Source organism: Porites lutea, chromosome 1 (genome assembly GCF_958299795.1).
Source record: "Porites lutea chromosome 1, jaPorLute2.1, whole genome shotgun sequence".
Taxonomy (NCBI): domain Eukaryota; kingdom Metazoa; phylum Cnidaria; class Anthozoa; order Scleractinia; family Poritidae; genus Porites; species Porites lutea.
Window position 1 is genome coordinate 55,010,658 of NC_133201.1, and position 22,316 is coordinate 55,032,973.

A 22,316-nucleotide genomic window follows, 5' to 3' on the forward strand; every position below is an offset into this window, starting at 1 on the left:
CAAGATTGGCTTTAATGCATGCGTGCTATTCGTCTAGTTTTGAAGCCGTCTAAGATTTTCATCGAGTCTGCGTCGAATGGCATAGTACTCGAAGTAGTGTGCGTTGACCGATTAGGAAAGTAGTATAGGAGGGATGTTTTACTCCTCTTTTTTGGGGAGGATTCTCATTAAGGTGGGGAGGAATACATTAACGCCGATGACGTCATAGGCTATTGTCCTCATCTCATTAACTTGCGGTGGAATCTCATTAAGTATATCCAGTTTGACGGGTTTATCAATGACGTCATGTGCTATTTTTATTTTGTGGCGGTCATGGTTGGTATAACCGGTTTGACAGGTTTTAGTTATTTTCGGAAGATGATGTCATGTGTATTCCGGGGTACTATGATGTCATAGTTGATTTGATTGGTTGACCGGAATTAGAAAGACGCTCATTGGCTGTCTCGTTTGACAAAGCATTCTGGTTGGTTGCCGTATTTTTTTATTGTTTGAACGGCATAAAAGCCTGCTCACTGCCAACCGCATACTAATTTGGATTCCCTGCATACTAATTAAGTGCCGTCCTCCATATATAATGAAGTGGATAGGTTTACTAATGAGCGTCACTCTACTACAATAGGAACAATAGGCTTGCCTAGACTTGCCCGGGCTCTTTTAACCCTGATTGTAGAATGTATTCTATCTTCCAAATAAAAGCGCGCTCTCCGTTCAGCATATTACTCTTGCAATCGCTTTGCTAAGGAAACAAGTTCGCTTGCCTAACTAAAAATTCGGTTATAAACAAAACTCAGACGCAAATGATGATGTCATATGTATTCCGGGGTACTATGATGTCATAGTTGTTTTAATTGGTTGACCGGAATTAGAAAGATGCTCATTGGCTGTCTCGTTTGACGAAGCCTTCTGGTTGGTTGCCGTATTTTTATTGTTTGAACCGCATAAAAGCCTGCTCACTGCCTTCCCGCTAGCCTGCGGTGCAGCCGGCCCACGTATCGCATATAGTGTGGATATAGTCCGTCTGCGAATTAGTGCACAAAAGCTCGTTCTGATATCCAGCAGAGTCGCAAGGACATATGTGAGCGTTTCTGATTGGCGGGTTTAATAGCATCAGGGAGGTTCTGCAACTAAGTACGCTCTTGAGGCCCTGTATCTGATGTTTCAGGTTCATGCACTTCTAAGTCCACAGGCAGCCCACCGCCTTATCTGGAACCGGTTTGCAAAGAACAAGGCTGGCGCGGGGGGCAACATTCCCCTGGACCTTGATCTTGAATTTAAAAACAAGATGGTGAAAGAGTCCATAAAGAAGCTTGGCCCTAGTGCCACCCGCAAGTCATTAGACAGGATCTGCCACTCCCTTGGGATGACTGCTAACTTAATGTCTCGCTTTGACAGCACCATGTCAGTCTTCAAAACTCGCATGTAAGTCGTGAAAGGAAATTAGTTTGTAAGTAAATCATTGGTTGAATTTAATCGTGGCTTGTTTACTGACTCGACGCGCACGACTTACACGCGAGATCTCCACGCGCACCCAGGGAAAAAAACACAGGCTAAAAAGGTGCCCTTTCTGCCCTTTCTGCCCGATCTGCCCTTGAAAATCAACAATAAATTCTAAATTTTTCGTTCTATTTCCGATAACTCGTGGACTTGAGTTAAATGATTTGCTAATCGAACGAAAAATTTAGAATTTATTGTTGATTTTCAAGGGGCAGATCGGGCAGAAAGGGCACCATTTTAGCCTGTATTGATAACTAACATAATCCTCCTCCTCCTTTCTATTGTTTTCTCTCGAAAAGGCCAAAGAGGCCAAAATAAAACATCGACCCCACATCGACCCTACATCGACCCCACATCGACCCTACATCGACCCTACATCGACCCCACATCGACCCCACATCGACCCTACATCGACCCCACATCGACCCTACATCGACCCCACATCGACCCTACATCGACCCTATCAAAACAATAGAAATGAGGAGGAGGTGGAGGAGGAGGGAAAATAATAAAATTGTGGAGGAGGGAATAATAACATTGAGAAGGGAAAATAACGAAATTGAGGAGGAGGGAATAAAAAAAATGAGGAGGGAAACGTGGTAAACAAAGATAGCTTGCTTTCTTTGACTATTTTAATAGATTTCTTTCAAATCGCTGTGTATTTGACTCTTTTTGTTTTAAACGGTATCTCGTGTCTGATTTTATTGCTAGCAATTATTAGTCGCGTGTTTAATCAATTGATCCTTGTTAAGTTATTTGTTTTATAATAATACGTCAATATGGTCCCTTGAGGTTTTTCCTGTAGAGCTAATTTGTATTCAACTTTGGGCTTGTGAACTCGCATAATTACCTCACTAATGACGCGTGAAACGTTGAGACTTCAATAGTTTTTTATATCCTCGAGATAGAAAGGAGAAAACAGTTCTGTAATAGTCAGACAAACTTGAAATAAAGCGTTTTCAGCTCCCCTTTGTGTATGTCTTGTTTATATATATCCGAGTTTTAGCGCTAAATAAGATATAGGAAGCTGTTTCTCGCGTTGCTAGGTGATTGCTCTTATTTTCCTTTTAATTAAGTTACTTACCGGGCAAGTCTAGGCAAGCCTATTGTTCCTATTGTAGTAGAGAAACACTCATTAGTAAACCTATACCGAATTAGTATGCAGGGCGACACTTAATTAGTATGCAGGAAATCCAAATTAGTATGCGGGAAGGCAGTGAGCAGGCTTTTATGCGGTTCAAACAATAAAAATACGGCAACCAACCAGAAGGCTTCGTCAAACGAGACAGCCAATGAGCATCTTTCTAATTCCGGTCAACCAATTAAAACAACTATGACATCATAGTACCCCGGAATACATATGACATCATCATTTGCGTCTGAGTTTTGTTTATAACCGAATTTTTAGTTAGGCAAGCGAACTTGTTTCCTTAGCAAAGCGATTGCAAGAGTAATATGCTGAACGGAGAGCGCGCTTTTATTTGGAAGATAGAATACATTCTACAATCAGAGTTAAAAGAGCCCGGGCAAGTCTAGGCAAGCCTATTGTTCCTATTGTAGTAGAGTGACGCTCATTAGTAAACCTATCCACTTCATTATATATGGAGGACGGCACTTAATTAGTATGCAGGGAATCCAAATTAGTATGCGGTTGGCAGTGAGCAGGCTTTTATGCCGTTCAAACAATAAAAAAATACGGCAACCAACCAGAATGCTTTGTCAAACGAGACAGCCAATGAGCGTCTTTCTAATTCCGGTCAACCAATCAAATCAACTATGACATCATAGTACCCCGGAATACACATGACATCATCTTCCGAAAATAACTAAAACCTGTCAAACCGGTTATACCAACCATGACCGCCACAAAATAAAAATAGCACATGACGTCATTGATAAACCCGTCAAACTGGATATACTTAATGAGATTCCACCGCAAGTTAATGAGATGAGGACAATAGCCTATGACGTCATCGGCGTTAATGTATTCCTCCCCACCTTAATGAGAATCCTCCCCAAAAAAGAGGAGTAAAACATCCCTCCTATACTACTTAGGAACGCCACCATGGCTTAACCGAAATATACCCCGTGCCACTTTGAAAAGTTTGAAGCAATTGCCACGCCTAAAAATATGTGAATACGCGGATAAGCAGTCACTACGTACACGCGTATCCTCTCCGTAAATGACCTGTAAATACCTATTGGCCTGCCCACAGTGACGGGAAAGAACACAGGGTCCAGAGGGGATGTGGCGAGGATCAGCGAGGATATGGCTTGCGATTATTGATTTTTAAAATGGCCAACAACAAAGTCGATCTGGTCAGATAAAAAGCGAAGAAATCGTTTACAGTAGATTCATAAAGATCCCATTGGGCTAATTAATCGTGCTAAGCGACAGGTATAGACATTTTTCAAGGTGAGACTTTAAATAAGTAATTCATTTATTCACAGGAAACTCTCCTGGACCCTTCGTCGTTGTTTAAAGGTGATGTTATACGAGACCGCGATTCGCAAAAACGATTTCTAGCGCAACACAGCGTTGCAACATTGTTTCGAATGGTTACAACATTGTGAAAACGTGTTGCGCTGAAAATTGTCGTTGCGAATCGTCCCGTAAAACATCACCTTAAACTTCTTTATACCAGGATAAAAGTCACCTCGAGAAAGAGAGCCAGTCCGGCTCAGTATAATCAGGCCCATGATTGCGTAGGGGATGGCACAGAAATTACTAACAGAAGAGCGCGATTCACGTGCAAGATGTGGTCTCTCTCGTTAAACCTATTTTGTTTGTTTGTCTTTTTTCTGACGATCCTGTACATGCCGTCACCATCGTAGTTTCGTAGGGTCCTCAGTACTGAAACCGGAACATGTCACAATTTAACATAGGTCTTATGGATACAGCCGAGTCAGACCTCCTGTGAGCGAGCGCACACCCAAAATGCGAGGCCGTCCACATGTATCCGTATATTTTTTGAAAACGGAGATTTTTTCTCTCCGTTTGCCATAAAAGAAAGAAAATGCGTGTCCACACGTAGCGTATTCGAATCGTTTTCGCCGGTCCATACGAAACGCTACAACGATGGAAATATGATACCATCTCTTACGGAGCATGCGTTATTGCATGCAATTTCTAAGTTACGATATGTGCAGTTCCAGTCTGTTACTAAATTTCTTAGTAAATTCTAAGTAGCATAGTACACACAGCTAACATAAGAGATCAGACAAATCGTTAAGTGGCCGCTTACACGACTGTACAAGACCTTAAAAACAACGGAAAGACTTTGACTGAAAAAGTTTCTATTCTTTATGGTCGCACATGACGGTTCGACTGTATAACAAGAAACTGAACTAAACTGCAAGCAAGAATAATCCAAATAATCTGTTTATTGGCATGAGTCTGAAAATAGGATATAAGTCCTCCAATTTTAAATAACGTGATTTCTGGTGAATTTCTAAGTATTCAAAACTTTGACAATCTACAAGAGTACAAAAACAAAACAATGTTATACACTGAGGTAAAATTCTCGAACGGGAAAAGAGCAAAAAGAACCGCTTTTCCACCTGCTAATCCTGATTTCATTCTTTTTTCTACACTTTCCTTCGTTGTGCAGTGTTCATAAAATGTCACTGTTACAAAAGGTAACAAAACCAACGAGTGACAAACAAAACATGACGACCCAACAAGCCTATCACAGCGTGGACCACGTCGAACGCGGGAAAACCTGGACTTGTTGCCCATCAGAGACATTACGATCGACGTTTTCTGGCACGTGACTAGTGCTTTGCCGTCAGGTTTGCAGTTTGAAGGTCACGTTTGAACGGCTAGAACAACATAACATCACAATCTTACGTTTGAGAGGAAATACTACTTTTTAGATCTGTTTCGTTGATTATAATTATGATATACGATGTTTTAGGGTCAAAAAAACCTCTAGTGCTTGGTCCAGCCGTACAAAGGTGAACCTTAAACCCCAAACCTGAAACTAGTGACGTGACTTCGTGACTACCGAAAACCACTCTTTCATCAGAAGAAAAACAACCTATTTGCTTATTGTTATTTCCTCCCAGAACGATTATCTGTCCGTTGGTCTCGTAGAATGTCAGTGTTGTGTTCATACAATCATATTAGTTTTGTATTTCGCTATGTTAGCTTTCATGAGAAATGGTGATTTATAGCCTGCGTAGCTGGCGGTATTGTGTGGGTGCGAGATTAAAGTTTTGGCGGCGGAGCCGTGTTCCAAAAAAAAGGAGTAGGGACGAGGCGGTTGAAATACCGCCTGCCAGAAAACCCCGGTATTTTGAATGGTCCGCACACCAGTGTGCGGGGAAACGGATTGGTCGAGGGCCATACATATGTCAATCATGTTAGATGAGCCTTCGCGTATATTTCCCAATTTAGGGAGCAGATGGCAAACTGGAGAAGACGTACATGTAAAGTGATTGTGATTTCCGCTTTAGAAAGAGCATAATTGATGACCAAATTGCCGAAATGGCGTCTTTAAACTTCACAGCGCTGGAATTGTCTTAATTTAGCCGTAAGAAACAAAGGTCAAAGAAAATTAAAACTCTTTACAACTGCATCTGAGATCAAATCCTATCAGGAACACCTACAGAAGAATAAACCACCGGAAATGGTTACGCAGTATGCATGTAACAAACCAGCTTCATGACCTTTTAATGTTAAGCCTAGTGTTGCAAAAAAAGATTTACTCAGTCAAAGTTTAGAATGATACATGCACTGTCTAGTGCTAGTAACCTTTGAGCGAGAGCCGAGAAAATAAAAAAAACCTCTGTTCAAGCAAACTCACAAGGTCACGTTTCACATTGTCACGAGCTTAGGAGTCGTGTTTAGCCTGTCAACGCTTATTTCTAAACTGTCTCGCGTGAAAATAATCGGAAGTTTCAAATTGCAGGTTTCTCTTTGATTGGCTGATTTAATTGGGATCAGCTAACGTGACAAAAGTGGGCGGCATTCGAAAAATCATGGTTCTCTGGCAGGCGGTATTTCTCGCGGCTTCGCCGCTCGTAACGGCTCCGCCGTCAAATCTCACTCGACTATATTACAACGGCTCCGCCGCCAAATCTCACTCGACTACTACACAATACCGCCAGCTACGCAGGCTAGGTGATTTACAGCTCAACAAATATAAAGTTCTTGTGTTTAGCATAACGCAAAAACAAAGCGTAAAAATAAGGACTGAAAGTACGCATATCAGTTCAGATCAATTGTAGACTGAGAGACAAACGGTACCGAATTTGTAGAAGAAAAACACGACAACACAACAGACGCAGCAAAATATAATTAAGAAAATAACTGAAAGAAGATCTTGAAAAATACCGACAGCTGCAGGGACGAAAGACAAACAGAAAGTTGGCTGACCAAAACAACTACAACACTGTATCTGTAATCATCACTTCAGCTTTATCAACTTACAAAATACCCAAGTTTTTAAATTCATTACTCTCTATGTTGAAATGGTATTTTTTTGTTCCACTTAAACAGACGACTCCACCGAATCTTGATTTACTTCCGTAACGTTCGAACCTGCAACCGCTGCTCTAACTTCCGTTGCCTGCTCGACAGCCACAGGTTCACTAGATGAATGTTCTTGGTCACGTGTTTCGTCACGTGCCTGATTCGTAGTTATTTGTAGTAAGCTCTCATTTTCCTTGTTCTTAACAGAACTGCTAAGCTCCGTACTCATTTCTTTTTTCTTCGAAGATTGCTGTTCGCCTCTACTTGACATCGCCGATGGTGTCAAAAGTGGCGTTTTAGGAGATGACGGAGAGGCAAAGCCTACTTTCGAGTCAAAAATTTTCTCTAGAAGGTCTGCAGAAGACGAGCTTTTAGACTCCGTTCTGGCTTCAGAGGCCGCCGATTTAAAACTAAGTTCTGATTCCTGAAACTCCAGCACGTTTCCGTCAGACTCACAGTTCTCCGGGTCATCATTATCTGACTCTTCAATCCTCACATGTTCCGCGTAATCCGCACACTTTGCAAGGCCCTTCTGAGCCAGCAGATATCCAACAGACACTTGTTCAATACATCCATCACTTCTTGTTTTGTGTTCATACAAAATGACACTCGCCGGTGGACCACTAAACTAGAAACAAACAATTTACCATATGTCAACCTACCAGAAGGTACTTATGGTCGCTACATTTTGTTCTTTGGGTCACCGCATGTAGACCTTCGCTTTTGTTGTTGAATTCATACAGGCGATACTAGGTTGTGCGCGAAATCTATGACCGAATGACACTTCCAACAAGGAGACTGGAGGGGGTATAAGTATAGGGTATACGAACAGAGGAAACTGAATTTCCAGTTGTCAAAACTGGTTCTAAGATCCTCCGACCACTGTACTCAGCTAAGCTGAAGCTGGGATAAAATATACAGTTTACAATATGTCAACCTAACAGAAGGTATTTAAGATGACATCTTTATGCACTTGGAGACACCGCAAGTTGAATTCTGCTTTTAAAGTCAAGGTCACTAGAGGCGATACTGAAATTGTGCGCGACACTGAGTTATGACCGACCGAACGACCCTTTCAACAAGAAAACTGGAAGGGACCTTAGTAAAGGGTAAAAGTAAACACTAAGCGCCTACAACAGTTAATGATATAGACGCTATATAAATAAAGTTTATTATTGGTTATTATTATAGCAAAATACCTATTTTTTAGTGGCGGTTCTTGCATCGAAAAACACCCTCCTGACACTGTACTCAGCGAAAGCTAGAGCATCTTACTTTTCTAATGGAGTGTATTAGCCCGCCGTTTTCTTTTTTTTAATTAACTGATCCTCTGATTCAAAGAACTTTATTTTAAGAAAAGAGGAAAGGGGCGGGGGGGGGGGGGGGGCAGTTATTAGCGTGTTGGCGAACTCGCAGTCAGGCTCAGACCAATACCTGGATTTGTTTCTCAGTGGTCGCGAGTTTAATCTTCGATCACGTCTGTAAATATCCAACTGGCTTTACACTTATGGTATTTCAAGTCATCATGGTAAGCGTGTTTGTTACGAGTGGAGTGGAGTTCGAGTAGACAAGTGCAATACTGTACCACTCTAAACAACCCAGTAACATAACATTTCTTACAACAACAAAAGAAAAATTTTGAATCACACTTACCATCGTCTTCGCCACAAGTTTCTTGCCGGCTACTAACTGTATAAGCGCTTCCATGGTGTTCACAGGCCAGCAACCATCCTCCGTCATTGGTCCCTCTGTGGTATCTGGAGGTCTGATGTCGGCGAGGAAGCAGCGTGTAGACTGCGTAGGTAATTCCAGTAACTCGGAAGGAAAACCTCGCAACCTGCGCGTCAGTTTACAGAATTCACCTACACATCATTTCCACTAATCGAATGAAGCTAAAATAATGCATGCTACCGAGAGACGTTTTTTGAAGGTTTTTGAGAAGCTAAGCCGGGCCTTATTACAAAAGCCAGGCTGGCTCGATTAGCCGAGACATGGTTATGAAGCTCAACAGACTTCTTTGTTATGTTTTTTAGCATTTTTGGACCTGAGCGTGCACAACCTTCAATAACATTCCTATCATTTTATACTTACTGACCAATAGAGACATTGTGTTAACTTATTCAGTCACAATTTGGGAACAAACAACAAAGGATTGTGCACGGTCAGGGAGCTTCCAACATTAACTACAGCACCGTTGTTTTCATCTTTGATGTTGGCCGGCTTTCATAACCAGTGTCCTCTACTAACTATAGCCGAGGTGTCTTTATTCGGATACAGTCGAACCTCCACGTGCGGCCACTTCTCGTAAGCGACTACTAAATTTTCACATTTTGGGTGGTTGCTTTACGGGAGGTTCGGCTGCATTACATGAAGCAGGCCAGCTCATATTTGCAATGTTTACAGCACATATAAATTGGAAGCAGTTCGCATGAGCATTGTGTTACCCGCTGTCTTTTTTCCCGCTTGGTCCGCCCGGCTGGCGCGACAAGCGTGATTACATAGACAAGTTGCCGCCTGGTTATCTGGAATCCCGACATCGCAATACCGGGATCCCAGCTAGTTGAGATAGCTCGGTTGTCAAGTTGAATTTGCTGCCTTTAACTAAAATGCTGAGATCACGGCAAAGCAAGCCAGCCCGGCAAGGATGTTTTTTATTACCGCCCCTCTCCAGCCTCACCGCTCATTTCTGTGACACACCCTGGAGTGCTTTAGACGTTCATACCACGAACAGGGACAAGCATTCCCGACTAGAGTCTTACAGTCAAACCGGGAAAATCGTGAACACCAAAAATATTTCTGGAATGTTATTGTGTTGCAAGAAAGAAGCCAATCAGCGTGAGAAAACTAAACCGCAAGCAAAAACGTTAATCAGTAGTTTGTGGTTTTGTGGCTAGTCCGCGAGTTCTGATCTTTGCTGTGATTGGTCATAACACAATAAACATTCCTGACATATTTCAAGTGGTCACGGGTTTCCCGGTCGCACTATAATAGATCTGAGTGAAGTGATTAAAATTCAAACAATCAAAGGCAATTGTGAAGCACTTCACCTGTCAGAATTGACCACTTCTGTAGTGCCATAATCCACGTACACAACCCGCACTTCAAGAGGGTTTTGACGCTCCACTGATTTTACCTGAGCACGGTACCATAAGTCATCCTCAGAGTAACGCGCGCAGCATAACATGCCTGCAATAAAGCATTATGGGAGTAGATACCCTGTGGTCGCCCAATTCTGGATTAAGATATGGGAAGAAGGGAAGCCAAAGGTGGAAAGAGCGAGAGCTCAAAAAGGCTTTTAATAAAATATTTTCGGCATGAAGATTAGTGCTAGTTGACGAGTGGCACCGTTCTCGTTCTCTATTTTGTAGGCCAGGAGTTCAATTTCTCGCAGTGATGGTGTTTCCCATCTTCTTCTTTTGCCGACATTGTTGTTATTATTTTAAACTATGTTTTTTAAGCATCCACGATTCAGCTTTTGTCTTCCAAAGCCCCATTACTCTAGCCAAAGTCACTCTCTACGAGCATCTTGTCAAAAATACATTTTCCTAGGCATTTTCTTTAAGAATTTCCGTCGGCAACTTTTTGAAATTTACTTTGGACACAAAGCTCACTTACCTTCACTGGCAGTGGTAAGCGGAGTGTATTTCTTGAAGTAATCTGGCTCATTAATCTTCGCCATGATCTCTTCCAGGGTTTGTAGCTCCTCAGCTGCAGCCTCTAGGGTGGGGTCGGGATCATCTGAGAAACCCGGGTCTTTGCCTGTTGGCGGAACCCGCTGGATGTACAGACAGTCAGGTCGTTCTATATGAGTAATAGTGACGTCATACCGGATGTCATCCAAAGGGAGGTTTGTGCGTGCTAGCATGCATTCGGCTTCCCGCGAACCAATCTTTTGCGCGTGGGCCCTGCAACGTACATAAGCATCAAGATTGCCGTGTCTCAGTGCTAGCGACAAGTACAACCCTTTGCATTTAAACTGAATACAGAAAAGATATGGCTCTAGGATGATCCACCCTCTAGGATCTTTCTGTTGCAAGGATCTTCCTCCCTCCAAGTAAACAACTCCTAAGCTACTGATTCATAACTGTTTCTTTGCTTTTAGTCGCAAAATCGTCCAGTTTCGAATTAAAAATTACCGCCGAATATAAACATTAACGATACATTCATACAGGGTTAGCCTCGACGTAAAGTAAAATATTCAGAAATTCTGGCAAGTAAGTGTTTGAAATTTGACTATACACAATAGACAGAGTAATAAACACGTCTTTTTCTCGTTGGACTTTGTGAATATATTACTTCAGATTGAGGTTAAGGCTGTAAAAAAATGCGTCTTCACTTCTTTACTTCAGCGGTCATAGCGAACTCGAAAATGGACTATTGACTAAAATGCATTAATAAGGAGAACTTTTGAAAGCAAGAACCAACCTGGTTTCAGTAATTGAACGTTTAGACTTGATTGGCTTAGCCTTGTTAGGTCCTCTCTTATGGGGGTAAAACTGGGGTGGTTCTTCATCATTAAGTAAAACAGACTTCTTTACCAGGCCCCTACTCAACAGAGTCTGCGCCACGTCGGAGTCGTCAGAGAGAAATAGTCTCACCACCAGAGGATAGCCAGGCAGTTTGTCACCCTGATGATGCAAAAATGATATGGAGTTAGCAATAGGATATCACAACAGCAACGGCGGCGAAAACGTGTTTTCTCAACTCATTAATGATTCATAAAGAAAATACAAAGGAAATTAATGTTAAATGAGTGTTCGGAAGTCAGATGAAAAACTGCTCATTTTTCCATCCTTAATTTCTCCTTCTAAAGAAGTAATATCAAGCATTTGACACAGTGTTTCATCACCAGATGAAACACCTCGAAGTTCGTCAAAATACTCCGCTGCGCGTCGTATTTTCAACTCCCTTCTCAGTGTTTCATCTGGTGATGAAACACTGCGTCTCATGTTTGCTACATTACTTAAAACGTGACTTCGCGTTCTTTGAAACTTAAACGCCATTATTCCAATTGGCTCGCTTCGTGAAATGAAGGCGAACTCTCCTTAGTCTACTTGAAGTTGTATTGTAAAAAAAATTGAATATCCAAGTTCACCAAAAGAAAGAGAAATTAGTCATCTTTTGCTTACGTTCTCCATAAAACAAGAAATTTTACGTCGTAGCCGTGTAGTGACGACAAAGAAATATGCCAAAAAGTGTGCTGCACGTGCAAAGTTTTCGTTTTGCTAATCTAAAACTCCTGCTTTGTTTGTTTGTTTGTTTGACGTTCTTGTTGCCGTCGCCAACGTGACATCCTAAACTCCCCAAAATAAAGTAAAAAGGGAAAGGAAATCAGAAGTGTTTCAAAATCTTTTTTGCATCCATATCCTTGTAATAGCTATTCGGAGTCAAATTCAGATGGTCCAGAGACATACCTTGATGACAGCAATGCAGTCTTGACCAACAATTTCTTGAGATAGTTCTCGGATGGTATCAGCAGGCCAGTGTCCATCACTGGTTTTCTACGAGGTAAAAACAGGTGCATCTAAAACGGGGTTATAAGTTTCCTGTTAAAGTAACCGCGCGATTGCTTTGGTATAGGATGCAATGGGATTAGCTGAAAAATCGCTCACCACTTTCTCAGACTATCATACATCGCACTCACCATCTGTCCTCTCATTGGCAAAGAGCCTACAGTTTATTTTGGAAATCAGCACAATCAATAGCCTCCTACGCAGGCGTTTTTAGGAGAGCTCGTTTTTCATCCCCTAAAAACGCCTGCGTGGGAGGTTACACAATCAACAGATTAGCAAGTTATCTGCTACCAGATTATTGACTAGTCTGTACGTTGCGCGCGCGCACAAGGCACTATTTCTAAGAGCGAGGTCAAAATGTGTTCCATGGGATGCTGTGTTTGTCATTATTTTCTTCAAAACAAGGATGTGTAGTAACACAGTTACTTTTAGTTATTCGGTTTTTGCGATATCCGGAATAATGAAGGTCTCAGTAAGTGAAAAAAGTCTTGGTTTTGATTATCCCGGAAATCACAAAAACCTCATCCAACAATTGTTCGCAGTCCGAAGAAGAGCAAAGCCAACAGTGACTCGCTCAAGCTCATATTTTTGCGCTTTAACCAAACAACCTGGTGAGCTTTCATCCGGTTCTAATTCCTTTCAGGAACTGACTGTATCTGTAACGATTGGTCAGAGTGTAAACTGTGGTTTTATACATTCAACTGATCATGAAAACAGCGCCGAGGCACTATGACCACCACACCCCAGCCCCTTTCTAAAAGCGTCACCTTTAAGTAAGTCTGTCTTCTTACTAAAACTCCGTTTACAAAACGACGTCTTAAGTCAAGGTGTTTTACTTCGTAACTATTAAGACTGATGTTTCTTCAGTTAGTGACACAGGCAACTCGGAAAAAAAACAGCGAGTGGTCCCAACAGGGGGTGAACTAAGAACCTTTACAGTAACTAGTCAAGATTCTCTACCAATAAAGAACAGGAGAATTGTGGTAACGAAAGCCTATTAAATTAGACCCATGCGACAAACTGCCTTTAAAGGAGACTTTAAAATAAGGCTCGTTATTCAAACGGTACATTTAAACAAAAACATATCACTAAGAGAATGTTAAACTAGAAGATCGCACATAAAACTCGTGGGGGGGTTTGCGAAGGAAGAAATTAGTAGGCTTACGGGTTCAATGCCACGCAGAACAAGCTGAAGACACTGCTGTGGTATTTCCATAAAAGGCATTTCTTGTCTTATCGCCGACACCGGCACAACTTCAGAATTTCCAAAGTCAACGTAGTTAACCTGACAGAAATGTAAAGTCCCTTGAATTAGCGGTATTTCTCAATATGATGCGTACAAATAAAAACAAGGACTCGAAAGGACAGTGAAAATAAGTGCAAGTCTTTTGTCGACAAAATCAGTTTATTAAATAAAAACGAAAATGATCGGCGAAGACAATTATTCACACTTTTATAGTTTACCCAAACGCAATCCGCTTTAATCTTTCCAGATGCATCCATCCGCCCTTCTCTTGTCTTTTTTGTGCTCCCCCCGCAAAATGTAAAAAATCGCCAATCCCCAAAAATTAAAGTTCCTTAAAAAAAGGTGTTGAAGGCCTAAAGGTAATAAACGAACCTAATTGAATAAAGGCCTTTATGTAACAACATTTTGCCGTAAATGTAATAAACTCCTAAGAGTAATATTATTAGGCCTTTATGTTTTGACGTCATGCTAACGTCATCAATTTACCTCCACTTTATCTTCATCAACATACTTGACTACCCTCCCACGGTACCACATGCCGTCCTCAGTAAACTGTGCCACGCATGGGAACCCGGGGGGCAACGACGTTACATTAGAGGGGGCGGTGCTCGTGTCATCACCTTTTCCATACCTCTCCAGAAGGGAGCTCATGATGTTTATCAAGGTTCGGTCTCCTGCAGTAATCGAAAACAACAAACAAAATGGTGTTTTCTTGGAAACGTAGATCTAAATCATCAGTACATACACTGACTGAAACTTTCCTTTCCTAATCGGGTTCTTTTCAAATATTTTGCGACTGTTTGAATTTGTCTTATGACCTCTTATGCTATTTAATACTAAAATGTCCAGGGTCTGAATTCCATAGACTACGAGTAGTCCCCCATTTTTCCTCAGGGATAGTAGGGCGAGCGAAACGCGAGCGTGCGTGAAAATCATCCCACGCGAGAAAAGGCGACACGCAGCGGGGAGAGAGTCTCTCATTTTTCTCTCTCCCCGCCGCGTGTCGCCTTTTTTCGCATGGGGTGATTTTCACGCGCGCTCGCGTTTCGCTCGCTCTACTATTCCTGAGGAAAAATGGGGGACTACTCGTAGTCTAGAATTTAAAGAAGCTTTGATGTCCACAAACAGCAGCAACAACAACAACAACAACGTACTATACGTTGAGCAACTAAAGAGATACCTGCTATAGAATAAAAAATTACACAGTAACGAGACAGCCAAAATAACTGCAAAGCTAATCTAGTTGGGTGACTATCATTTATGATAGATCATTGAAAATACACAAAGTCAGGGAGGAGGCTTAGAAATGAGAGTGAATATAAATGACGAGAAAAGGTAAAGTTTATCTCATGTCTTCGCGCTTTCCACAAACCTCGAATTTAATCATTAAACGTTGCTGTTTTGCAAAATCAATCAGGGAATTGTTTCGCTTGTCAGTCCTACTTTTTTCTGCCGTCCTATCTGCCTTTGTCTTCCTGGTATCAAATTAATTCCTTAATACAAAAGTGTACAGCGAAACTGTCACACTGCAAAGGGAACTAACTCACCTTCTTTCACTTCCTGGGCATAAATATAACCTTGAGAGTCCACAAAAGTGATCCCTGCTTGAAATCTGTTCTTCTCTGGTACAGGAGCAGGCTTGTACTTGAACTCTTCAAAAACAACAGGGCTGGCGTCTTTCAAAACCGTTTTCTCATCAGGCACTGCTTTCTCGTCCTCTGTGTATGAACTACACTGACTTGCTTGATCGCCTTGATTTTCACTGCCAGCAGTTACACTTCCTTCCTGGCTATTCGTTTCTGAAGTCTTCTCCTCTGTACTTTCTTTTTCTGCCGCAAGCACTTCACGGCTTTTAACAATGCTGCAAGAACGCTTGAATGAGCATGCTAGTGTCCTGCAGGGCATGCTGTTTTTCCCTTTCAATTCACCTTTTTCTTTTGCTGTCCTCTCGGTTTTATCTTTCATTTCTTTTATATGACTGAAACGTAAACATTACCTCTCCACGTAATCAGAAAAAGTCTCGACATGAAAATACCAAACAACAAAACTCCGACAGCTTGGTTTGCTCATTAACACTTATGCCATAACAGAAACGTTCTGATTGACGAAAAAGTCCTGTGGTTTCATTTTGTGGGCTCCAGTGAGTGCACACAATGAAACGAGGTCAAAGCTTGGGTGGACTGCAGTTATATTTTGTCAACCCCAAGCCTCGAGTAAGTGCCTTTGTACACAGAAATATGGAAACAGTCTATTAGGCAGTATAAATCCCAAACTGTACTCTTTGAAGCAACCAATTCATTCTCCTACTGATGTCACCACGAGGGATAACCTGAGTTCCCGTCCATAAGTATGCGGATATTATTACTGAAAACGTAGATTTTTTTCGCTGTTTTAGCCTACTGTCCACGTAAACTGCGTTTTCGGGCACTAAAAACGCCGGTTTTTAAAAATTAGTCCCCTAAGTTGAGATTTCTGAAAACACAGGCTTCTCCTTTACGCGTACGGAAGTTTTCGACTAAGATGACGTCATACATCAAGATAGAATAATCCTCTCTTGCATACATCATATCCAACTAGCATTACGCATGCCCTGTAAGGGATGCCATCGTATTTCCAGCGTCTTAGAGTTTTAACGTGGACGGACTAAAACGATTCAAATACGTTACGTGTGGACGCGTATTTTTCTTTCTTTCTTCTTCTTTTTTTTTTTTTTTTGAAAAAAGGATAAAAAATCTTCGTTTTACGAAACTATCAGGATACGTGAGGACAGGCTGGGGCCCAAGATGACCTGATATAGTACACTGGAGACTACTGAACATGATTTTACAGCCCTTGAAAGCTTCCGACAGTTTCCGAAGTTACAAATTTGGCCAAAACTTGCCGAAAAAGGTAACCCGAAGTCTTGAAAAAAGTTTGGGCCGGGTAAGTGAACCTGTGATCCTAACCACTCCACATTGTCCTCACATAAGATCTAGAAAATATAGCCTAACAAGAAGGCAATTCTTTAAACACGCCTACCCTAATCCTGCTGATTGACAGAAACCATTCAGGACAAGAAACTCGTTGATGCAAACATCTTGAGCTCCCGAGGTGTCATAAAGCAAGACAGACATCTTGTTATCTACAACGCCTAACAATATTAAAACAATACAAACATCGTAAAAGGGGAGCTTATCAACTATCCACTGCCCACTGTTTCAGTTTATACTTAATACATTTGTCAATCTATATGCTGGGTAGCCTGCGCTCACACGTCTCCCATTTCCTTCCTTGCACGCGGAAAAGGGACGTGAAAAAAAGAAATAGGAGACGTCTGCAAACAGGCTACCCAGCATACAGATTGATAAAGAAGCCACCGCGACAGATAACGAGATGTTTATCTCAGGTTTCCGAGTCCCACAATTAACCAGCCAATCAGCAGATTGAATATAAAATTTCCCGCGTAAAAGACGCACTGCATGCGGCAAATACCGCAGGAAACACACTCGGGTGTGACCACTGTACGTTTTTAGTTCCTTCTGTTTTATGTTGTTTTGTTTTGTTCACGGTGAGTCTAAGCACGACGTTGGTTTAGTGTAACTTAACCGCCGGACTACATATAAAGCTGTCATGTTTACCTTTAACGTCAACAACCAGAGATCTGTTTAAAATTAAGGTGGTTAAATTATCTTGATCCTGTTAGAAAAAGAAAACGTAAGGAACGTAAGCAAGCACAAGAAATGCCCACAAAGTGAAAACAGTTAATATCTACAAAAAAACTAACGTTACCTAGAGAAGATGAAACTTGACAGTTCCAAAACTCTAAAACCTGTGCCGCAAACTATTTGAAAAGCCGACTTTCCAGATCAAATGGTGGTTTTTGAGGAAAAGAGAAAACTGGAAAAACCAGAAATAAAACCCTTGGAGCAGAGAAGAGAACCAACCACAAACTTAAGTCAGATAGCATTTCTGATTGGTCGAAGCCGGAACTTGACCCTAGGCCATATTGCTGGAAGGCGAGTGCTTTCATCACTGCGCCATCCAAATCCCCAGACACTCACACGAAAAGAAATATCTATATCGAGAGTGAATGTTTTGCTTCTTACCTGTTTTTGCCATTCGGATTCAGCTTCACTTGGTTTAATATCCACAAGAGAAACAGGCAATGCCTTGAAAAAGTACAAATAAAATTAAATTAAATTTAAAAACACCAAATTGAATGCTTCCTTGTTCACACAGTTCCCTTAGAGTTTTCAATTAGCTATTAATGGATGATTACAATAATGTAAACCAGGGGTTCTCCATAATACAGTCCAATCCCGCTTTACAGACAACTCGTTATCAGGAACAGTTTTCTTTGTCCCAGAGGAAAGTCCATACATTTTCTCTAACTTCAATTGTATGTTGTAACAAACCTTTCCTTGTTGAAGGTATTCAGTCGACAGCATGCCGATGTTCCCAACGCTAAATGTACAGTACATCGAATACGATGATTTGTAGACATCAATTTCAGACTATTTTCAGGCATCCAAATAGTTATGCAGAGAACGATTTTGATTAAGAAGTATATAGATCATCAGATGAGCGAATTTTTCAGTGGATTTAGGCTGCGGAATGACCAGTATGAAAATTAGATATATTTTATTTGACGATGCTACCGTCCCCTTTTATTTCTGTAGTATTTTGTTCCACTAAAAGGTGTTTTTTTTACTCTAATAACATGACCCTGTTAATACAGAGGAGCTGTTAATTGGGACACTTTCTATGGCCCTTTCAGTGTCCGTACTAACGAGCTTTGACATCTGCTTGCTTTGGTATAATTTGAAATTGGATTTAATCTGATTGCCAGGTAAGCTCAACTTGAATGGTGTCAGCTGAAGGCGTTTTTTTGTTCTGAGTGTGAGACTGGGGTGGGTGTTGTATTAGTTTGCACTATGGCTGGGACAGTTGTGGAGACACTAACGATTCTTTCATTGGCTGTAGCGAGGTTGCGATAATAGTCCCAACATTTCCCCAAAATAGTCCCCGCACAAAACGTGAGAAACAACAACATAACAACGTGGGGTTCGTAAGGCAGTCTACCACGCAGCTTTTTTTTGCCTCGTCACGCAATGCTCCTCCCCCTTCTGGCGGAGTAGCGTTGCGTGACGAGACAAAAACGGCTGCATGGGAGGCTATTTGTATAATGACTTTATATTAACTGTTGCAATTTGTTTTACCCCAACATCCAGTGAGAACTGAAAACAAATTAAGCCTTACCTAACATATGGCATCACTGAAATAAGACATCGTAGTTTAATTACCTGCTCTGGTAACCTGAGAAACATGTCGGGTAGTTTCCTGATTTCAGAAAACGGCAACTTTTCAGAGTTTCCAAAGTCCACATAAGTGACATTTACTGTCTCGTCACTGTTGACGGCTGTAAAACAACAACAAAGTGGCACTTTCCTTAAAACAAACAACCTTTTGGACAAACAATAGCATTCCAATAACTTTTAAAGAACTCCTCATTCATAGTTGACAGAATTTTGCGTGCTTTGGTAAACTGTTATCAATGGGGAATATTTTCTTTATTGTTTAATAATGGACATATTTTAGCTCTCAAGTACAGTAATCTTTTTTTTCGGCAATTTTGCTAAAATCATCCCTAAACAGTCATATACCGCCTTACAGACACCACACTGTCACAGATATCCTAATGATATGGACAGCAGCTAAATCCTCGGCAAAATTGAATCACAGACGCTTCTCAAGATAAACTCCAGCTATAACGAACTCTCGCTAGTAAGGACACCAAGGCTATGTTCACAGTATATCAGATAGCCCCTGTACCGGCATGAAAACCGTACCAGGATAGGGCTTCTGTTCACAATCACGAACGGTGATTTCGGCGCGATTTCTGTAAAGGCCGATTTAGACGGCAAGATTTTTGCTTGCGACTATCGAGCGCTACTAGCATACGTCATGACTTCACGACAGATCGTGTCGTGTAAATTAACAAACGACATACGTACGACACATTTGGATGTCGTAAGTGTAAATAGTGCGCGTGTGGATGGTGGAAAGTCATAACGTATGCTCGTCACGCACGATAGTCGTAAGCAAAAATCTCACCGTCTAAATCGGCCTTAACGGAGCGAAAATGCGCCGCACCGATCTGGAAAGTGGAGAGTCACATATAGGGTAGATTCTCTGCCACACTTTGGTGCAGTGTGATCAGGTATTCGGATGGTACCGGAAGTGGATACGTAGGAGCGAGGACTGCAGCCTACGCAGAGGGAAGAAAATATTTATGAGTAAGGACTAGGATGTAGTGGACTTGTTCGTTGCTGCTTACACTATGGTACCAGATAGCTTTTCGAGTCGATATATTGTGACGATAGCCTATATACTCATTGTCCCCGGCGGGAGTATCCGCGATAACAAGCGTTTGCGATATTTAGGTTGTGTTTGTTTCGCAGAATCCTCACCTGTAACTAAAGCTCGATACCAGACTTTGTCTTCAGTAAATCTCGCAGCACAAACCAGACCTACAAAGTTCATTTTGGTTTAGTGTTACAGTTCTTTACACCATTACATGCCAACAGAGCGACGAGTTTCGTACTCGTTTCATACGTTTTTACTCTTCAATTTTAACAAATTAATTCATTCCCGAGTGGTTCGCTTTTAAACTATTTGCTGATCGCATTTTAGTAAGTTTCATCACAGCGTTTCAACAAATGCAAGCCGAAAAGAAATGAAAAAAATCAGACAACAAAGCAAAATAAAAAAAAAATGTAAAAACAGTAACAGTAACCTTTATAAGGCCATGGAACACTCCACTCCGTTCCTCGCCGGCGCCCACTGAACATCTTGCTGATCTCTTCCATAATGTGCTGTAATTCCACTGTCTCCTCACTTCGCAGCTGTTTGGAGAAAAACAAACATTTTACATAAAGAATATTTATAAGTATAATGGTTTGTCTTTGTTTTTGGATTACTCCCAGTACACAATGCTTTGGCGACTCTTGCGTGCGAGCGAGCTCTCTGGGGAAGTCAGGGGGCGGGGAACAGGAAAAAAAAAAATCCGCCCTTTTATCTCCCCATCCCCTGAGCCCTACAGAGAACTTGCTCGCAGACTATAGTAGCTCAGTTGAGTAGGACATTACACATGTAGCAACAAGATACTGAGTGTTGATTTCAACCAAGGCTTTCTCTAGTATTTACCTCACTTTAAGGGTAATTTCTTCACATAAACCTTTTACTCTAAGAGTGTAGGATCAAGTCTTGTAAGATGGTTCTAACTTTTGAGTCTGTGGGCGAGTTCCTGTCGTATGACCATTCAAATGAATTCTCTTCAGCCGTACTTTTACATAGGCTTATTTGTTATTCAGCATTTTACAAAATAAAAATTGAAACTTTTGTCTAATTTTAACTTTGGCCTCTTCTGGGAGTTAAAGGTTTAATTTCATCTCAAGATTACGGTTCACACAAACACTTTTTGGAAGTACTGATCTTTTCTCATTTAGGAAAGGTACGTTTTTTATTGGGTGGGGGTGCGGGTGGGCCGGGACTTCTTAGGGGAGGGTCATCAGTAAAAATTTTTCAAATCTGAGAGGGCCAAACCTGTTTTGTTTGCCGTTGGAGGAGGGTCACACTTTTATCCGAAGGAATAAAGTACTCCATGCTTCTGTTAAAGTCGACTCTTTTATTTATGTTAACAAACATACAAAGTCTTTGGAAAACTAAAACTTGCATGTACAAGCAAAGCTACTAGCCAAGATCAATCCAAAGGTTTTACAAGTGTCGAAAAATTATATCAAAAAGTTATCTTCTCCCAACTAACACAACCGTCTCTCTCAAACCGTGCCCGCTTTCGTCCATATTTTGACGGAGGTAATGTTTCCTGACACGGTTCTGGTATAAAATCAGAGTGCGGTGAGGATTCGTCGTTTAAGCTACTCGAGCTTGAAACGACAACTCGATCTACTGCATCACTTTGCGAGTCAGTTTCGACCTCTCAAAGTGATGAGGTCACTTGTTGTTGCATGTTTCTTAACGGGGGCTTCCGAGGTTGTTGACGCTCCATAGACTGGAATTGTACAGCAAGCTGCCAATGTGCGCTTTGATTATTGCAACATTTTCCGCTTTCTTTCCTTTGCAGGTGATCTTGTCATGGGAAAGGTACAATGATAGCTCGTTCACTCTCGAGGACGACAGCTTGTCGGAGTTGTACAGTCCAACCCAGTCAGTGTCATTCTACTCCCGGTTCAGCCGTTCCATTCGTTCCCTTTAATTCTCCTCTTTCTTCTTCTCTTTGCGCATTTTTATCTGGGCAAGGTGCTCAACGTACTCTTGCCACAAGCTTTTCGGGGACAATGTACTTATAAGAAAACTCTCTTGTAAGCGGCAGCTTACGGGTACGTATGTATTAAGATGTTACAGATATGTTCACAAATGAATTGTAATGAGACGAACCATCTTTATGATAGCCGTGGTCTCCAGCACCACCAATAGTCCTCCAGCACGAACTTAACTTGACCAAAATACACAAGTCTGTCAAATATGAAGTAGAAAATAACAAACAACCCATTCAAATACAGGCACATGTGAGGTAGTCCAAATTGGT

General features: G+C 41.5%; 2 protein-coding genes across 3 annotated transcripts in view; both read right to left on the reverse strand.

Moving 5' to 3' along the window:
* Positions 1-22,316, reverse strand: part of LOC140922259 (ribosome production factor 2 homolog) — a 368,864-nt gene that overhangs the window by 56,924 nt on the left and 289,624 nt on the right. The window lies entirely within an intron of this gene.
* LOC140922121 (tudor domain-containing protein 1-like) overlaps positions 6,779-22,316 on the reverse strand; it is a 47,177-nt gene continuing 31,639 nt past the window's right edge. For both annotated transcript variants that reach the window (XM_073372152.1, XM_073372144.1), the window contains exons 21-35: positions 20,505-20,613; positions 20,179-20,238; positions 19,012-19,127; positions 17,815-17,877; positions 17,347-17,404; positions 16,748-16,859; positions 15,277-15,590; positions 14,216-14,403; positions 13,649-13,768; positions 12,385-12,471; positions 11,396-11,598; positions 10,586-10,875; positions 10,018-10,156; positions 8,624-8,807; positions 6,779-7,598 (exon numbers count right to left, since the gene is read on the reverse strand). In XM_073372152.1, coding sequence (XP_073228253.1) covers positions 6,990-7,598; positions 8,624-8,807; positions 10,018-10,156; positions 10,586-10,875; positions 11,396-11,598; positions 12,385-12,471; positions 13,649-13,768; positions 14,216-14,403; positions 15,277-15,590; positions 16,748-16,859; positions 17,347-17,404; positions 17,815-17,877; positions 19,012-19,127; positions 20,179-20,238; positions 20,505-20,613 — 2,652 coding nt within the window. In that variant the 3' untranslated portion in view covers positions 6,779-6,989. The remainder of the gene's footprint in view (positions 7,599-8,623; positions 8,808-10,017; positions 10,157-10,585; positions 10,876-11,395; positions 11,599-12,384; positions 12,472-13,648; positions 13,769-14,215; positions 14,404-15,276; positions 15,591-16,747; positions 16,860-17,346; positions 17,405-17,814; positions 17,878-19,011; positions 19,128-20,178; positions 20,239-20,504; positions 20,614-22,316) is intronic.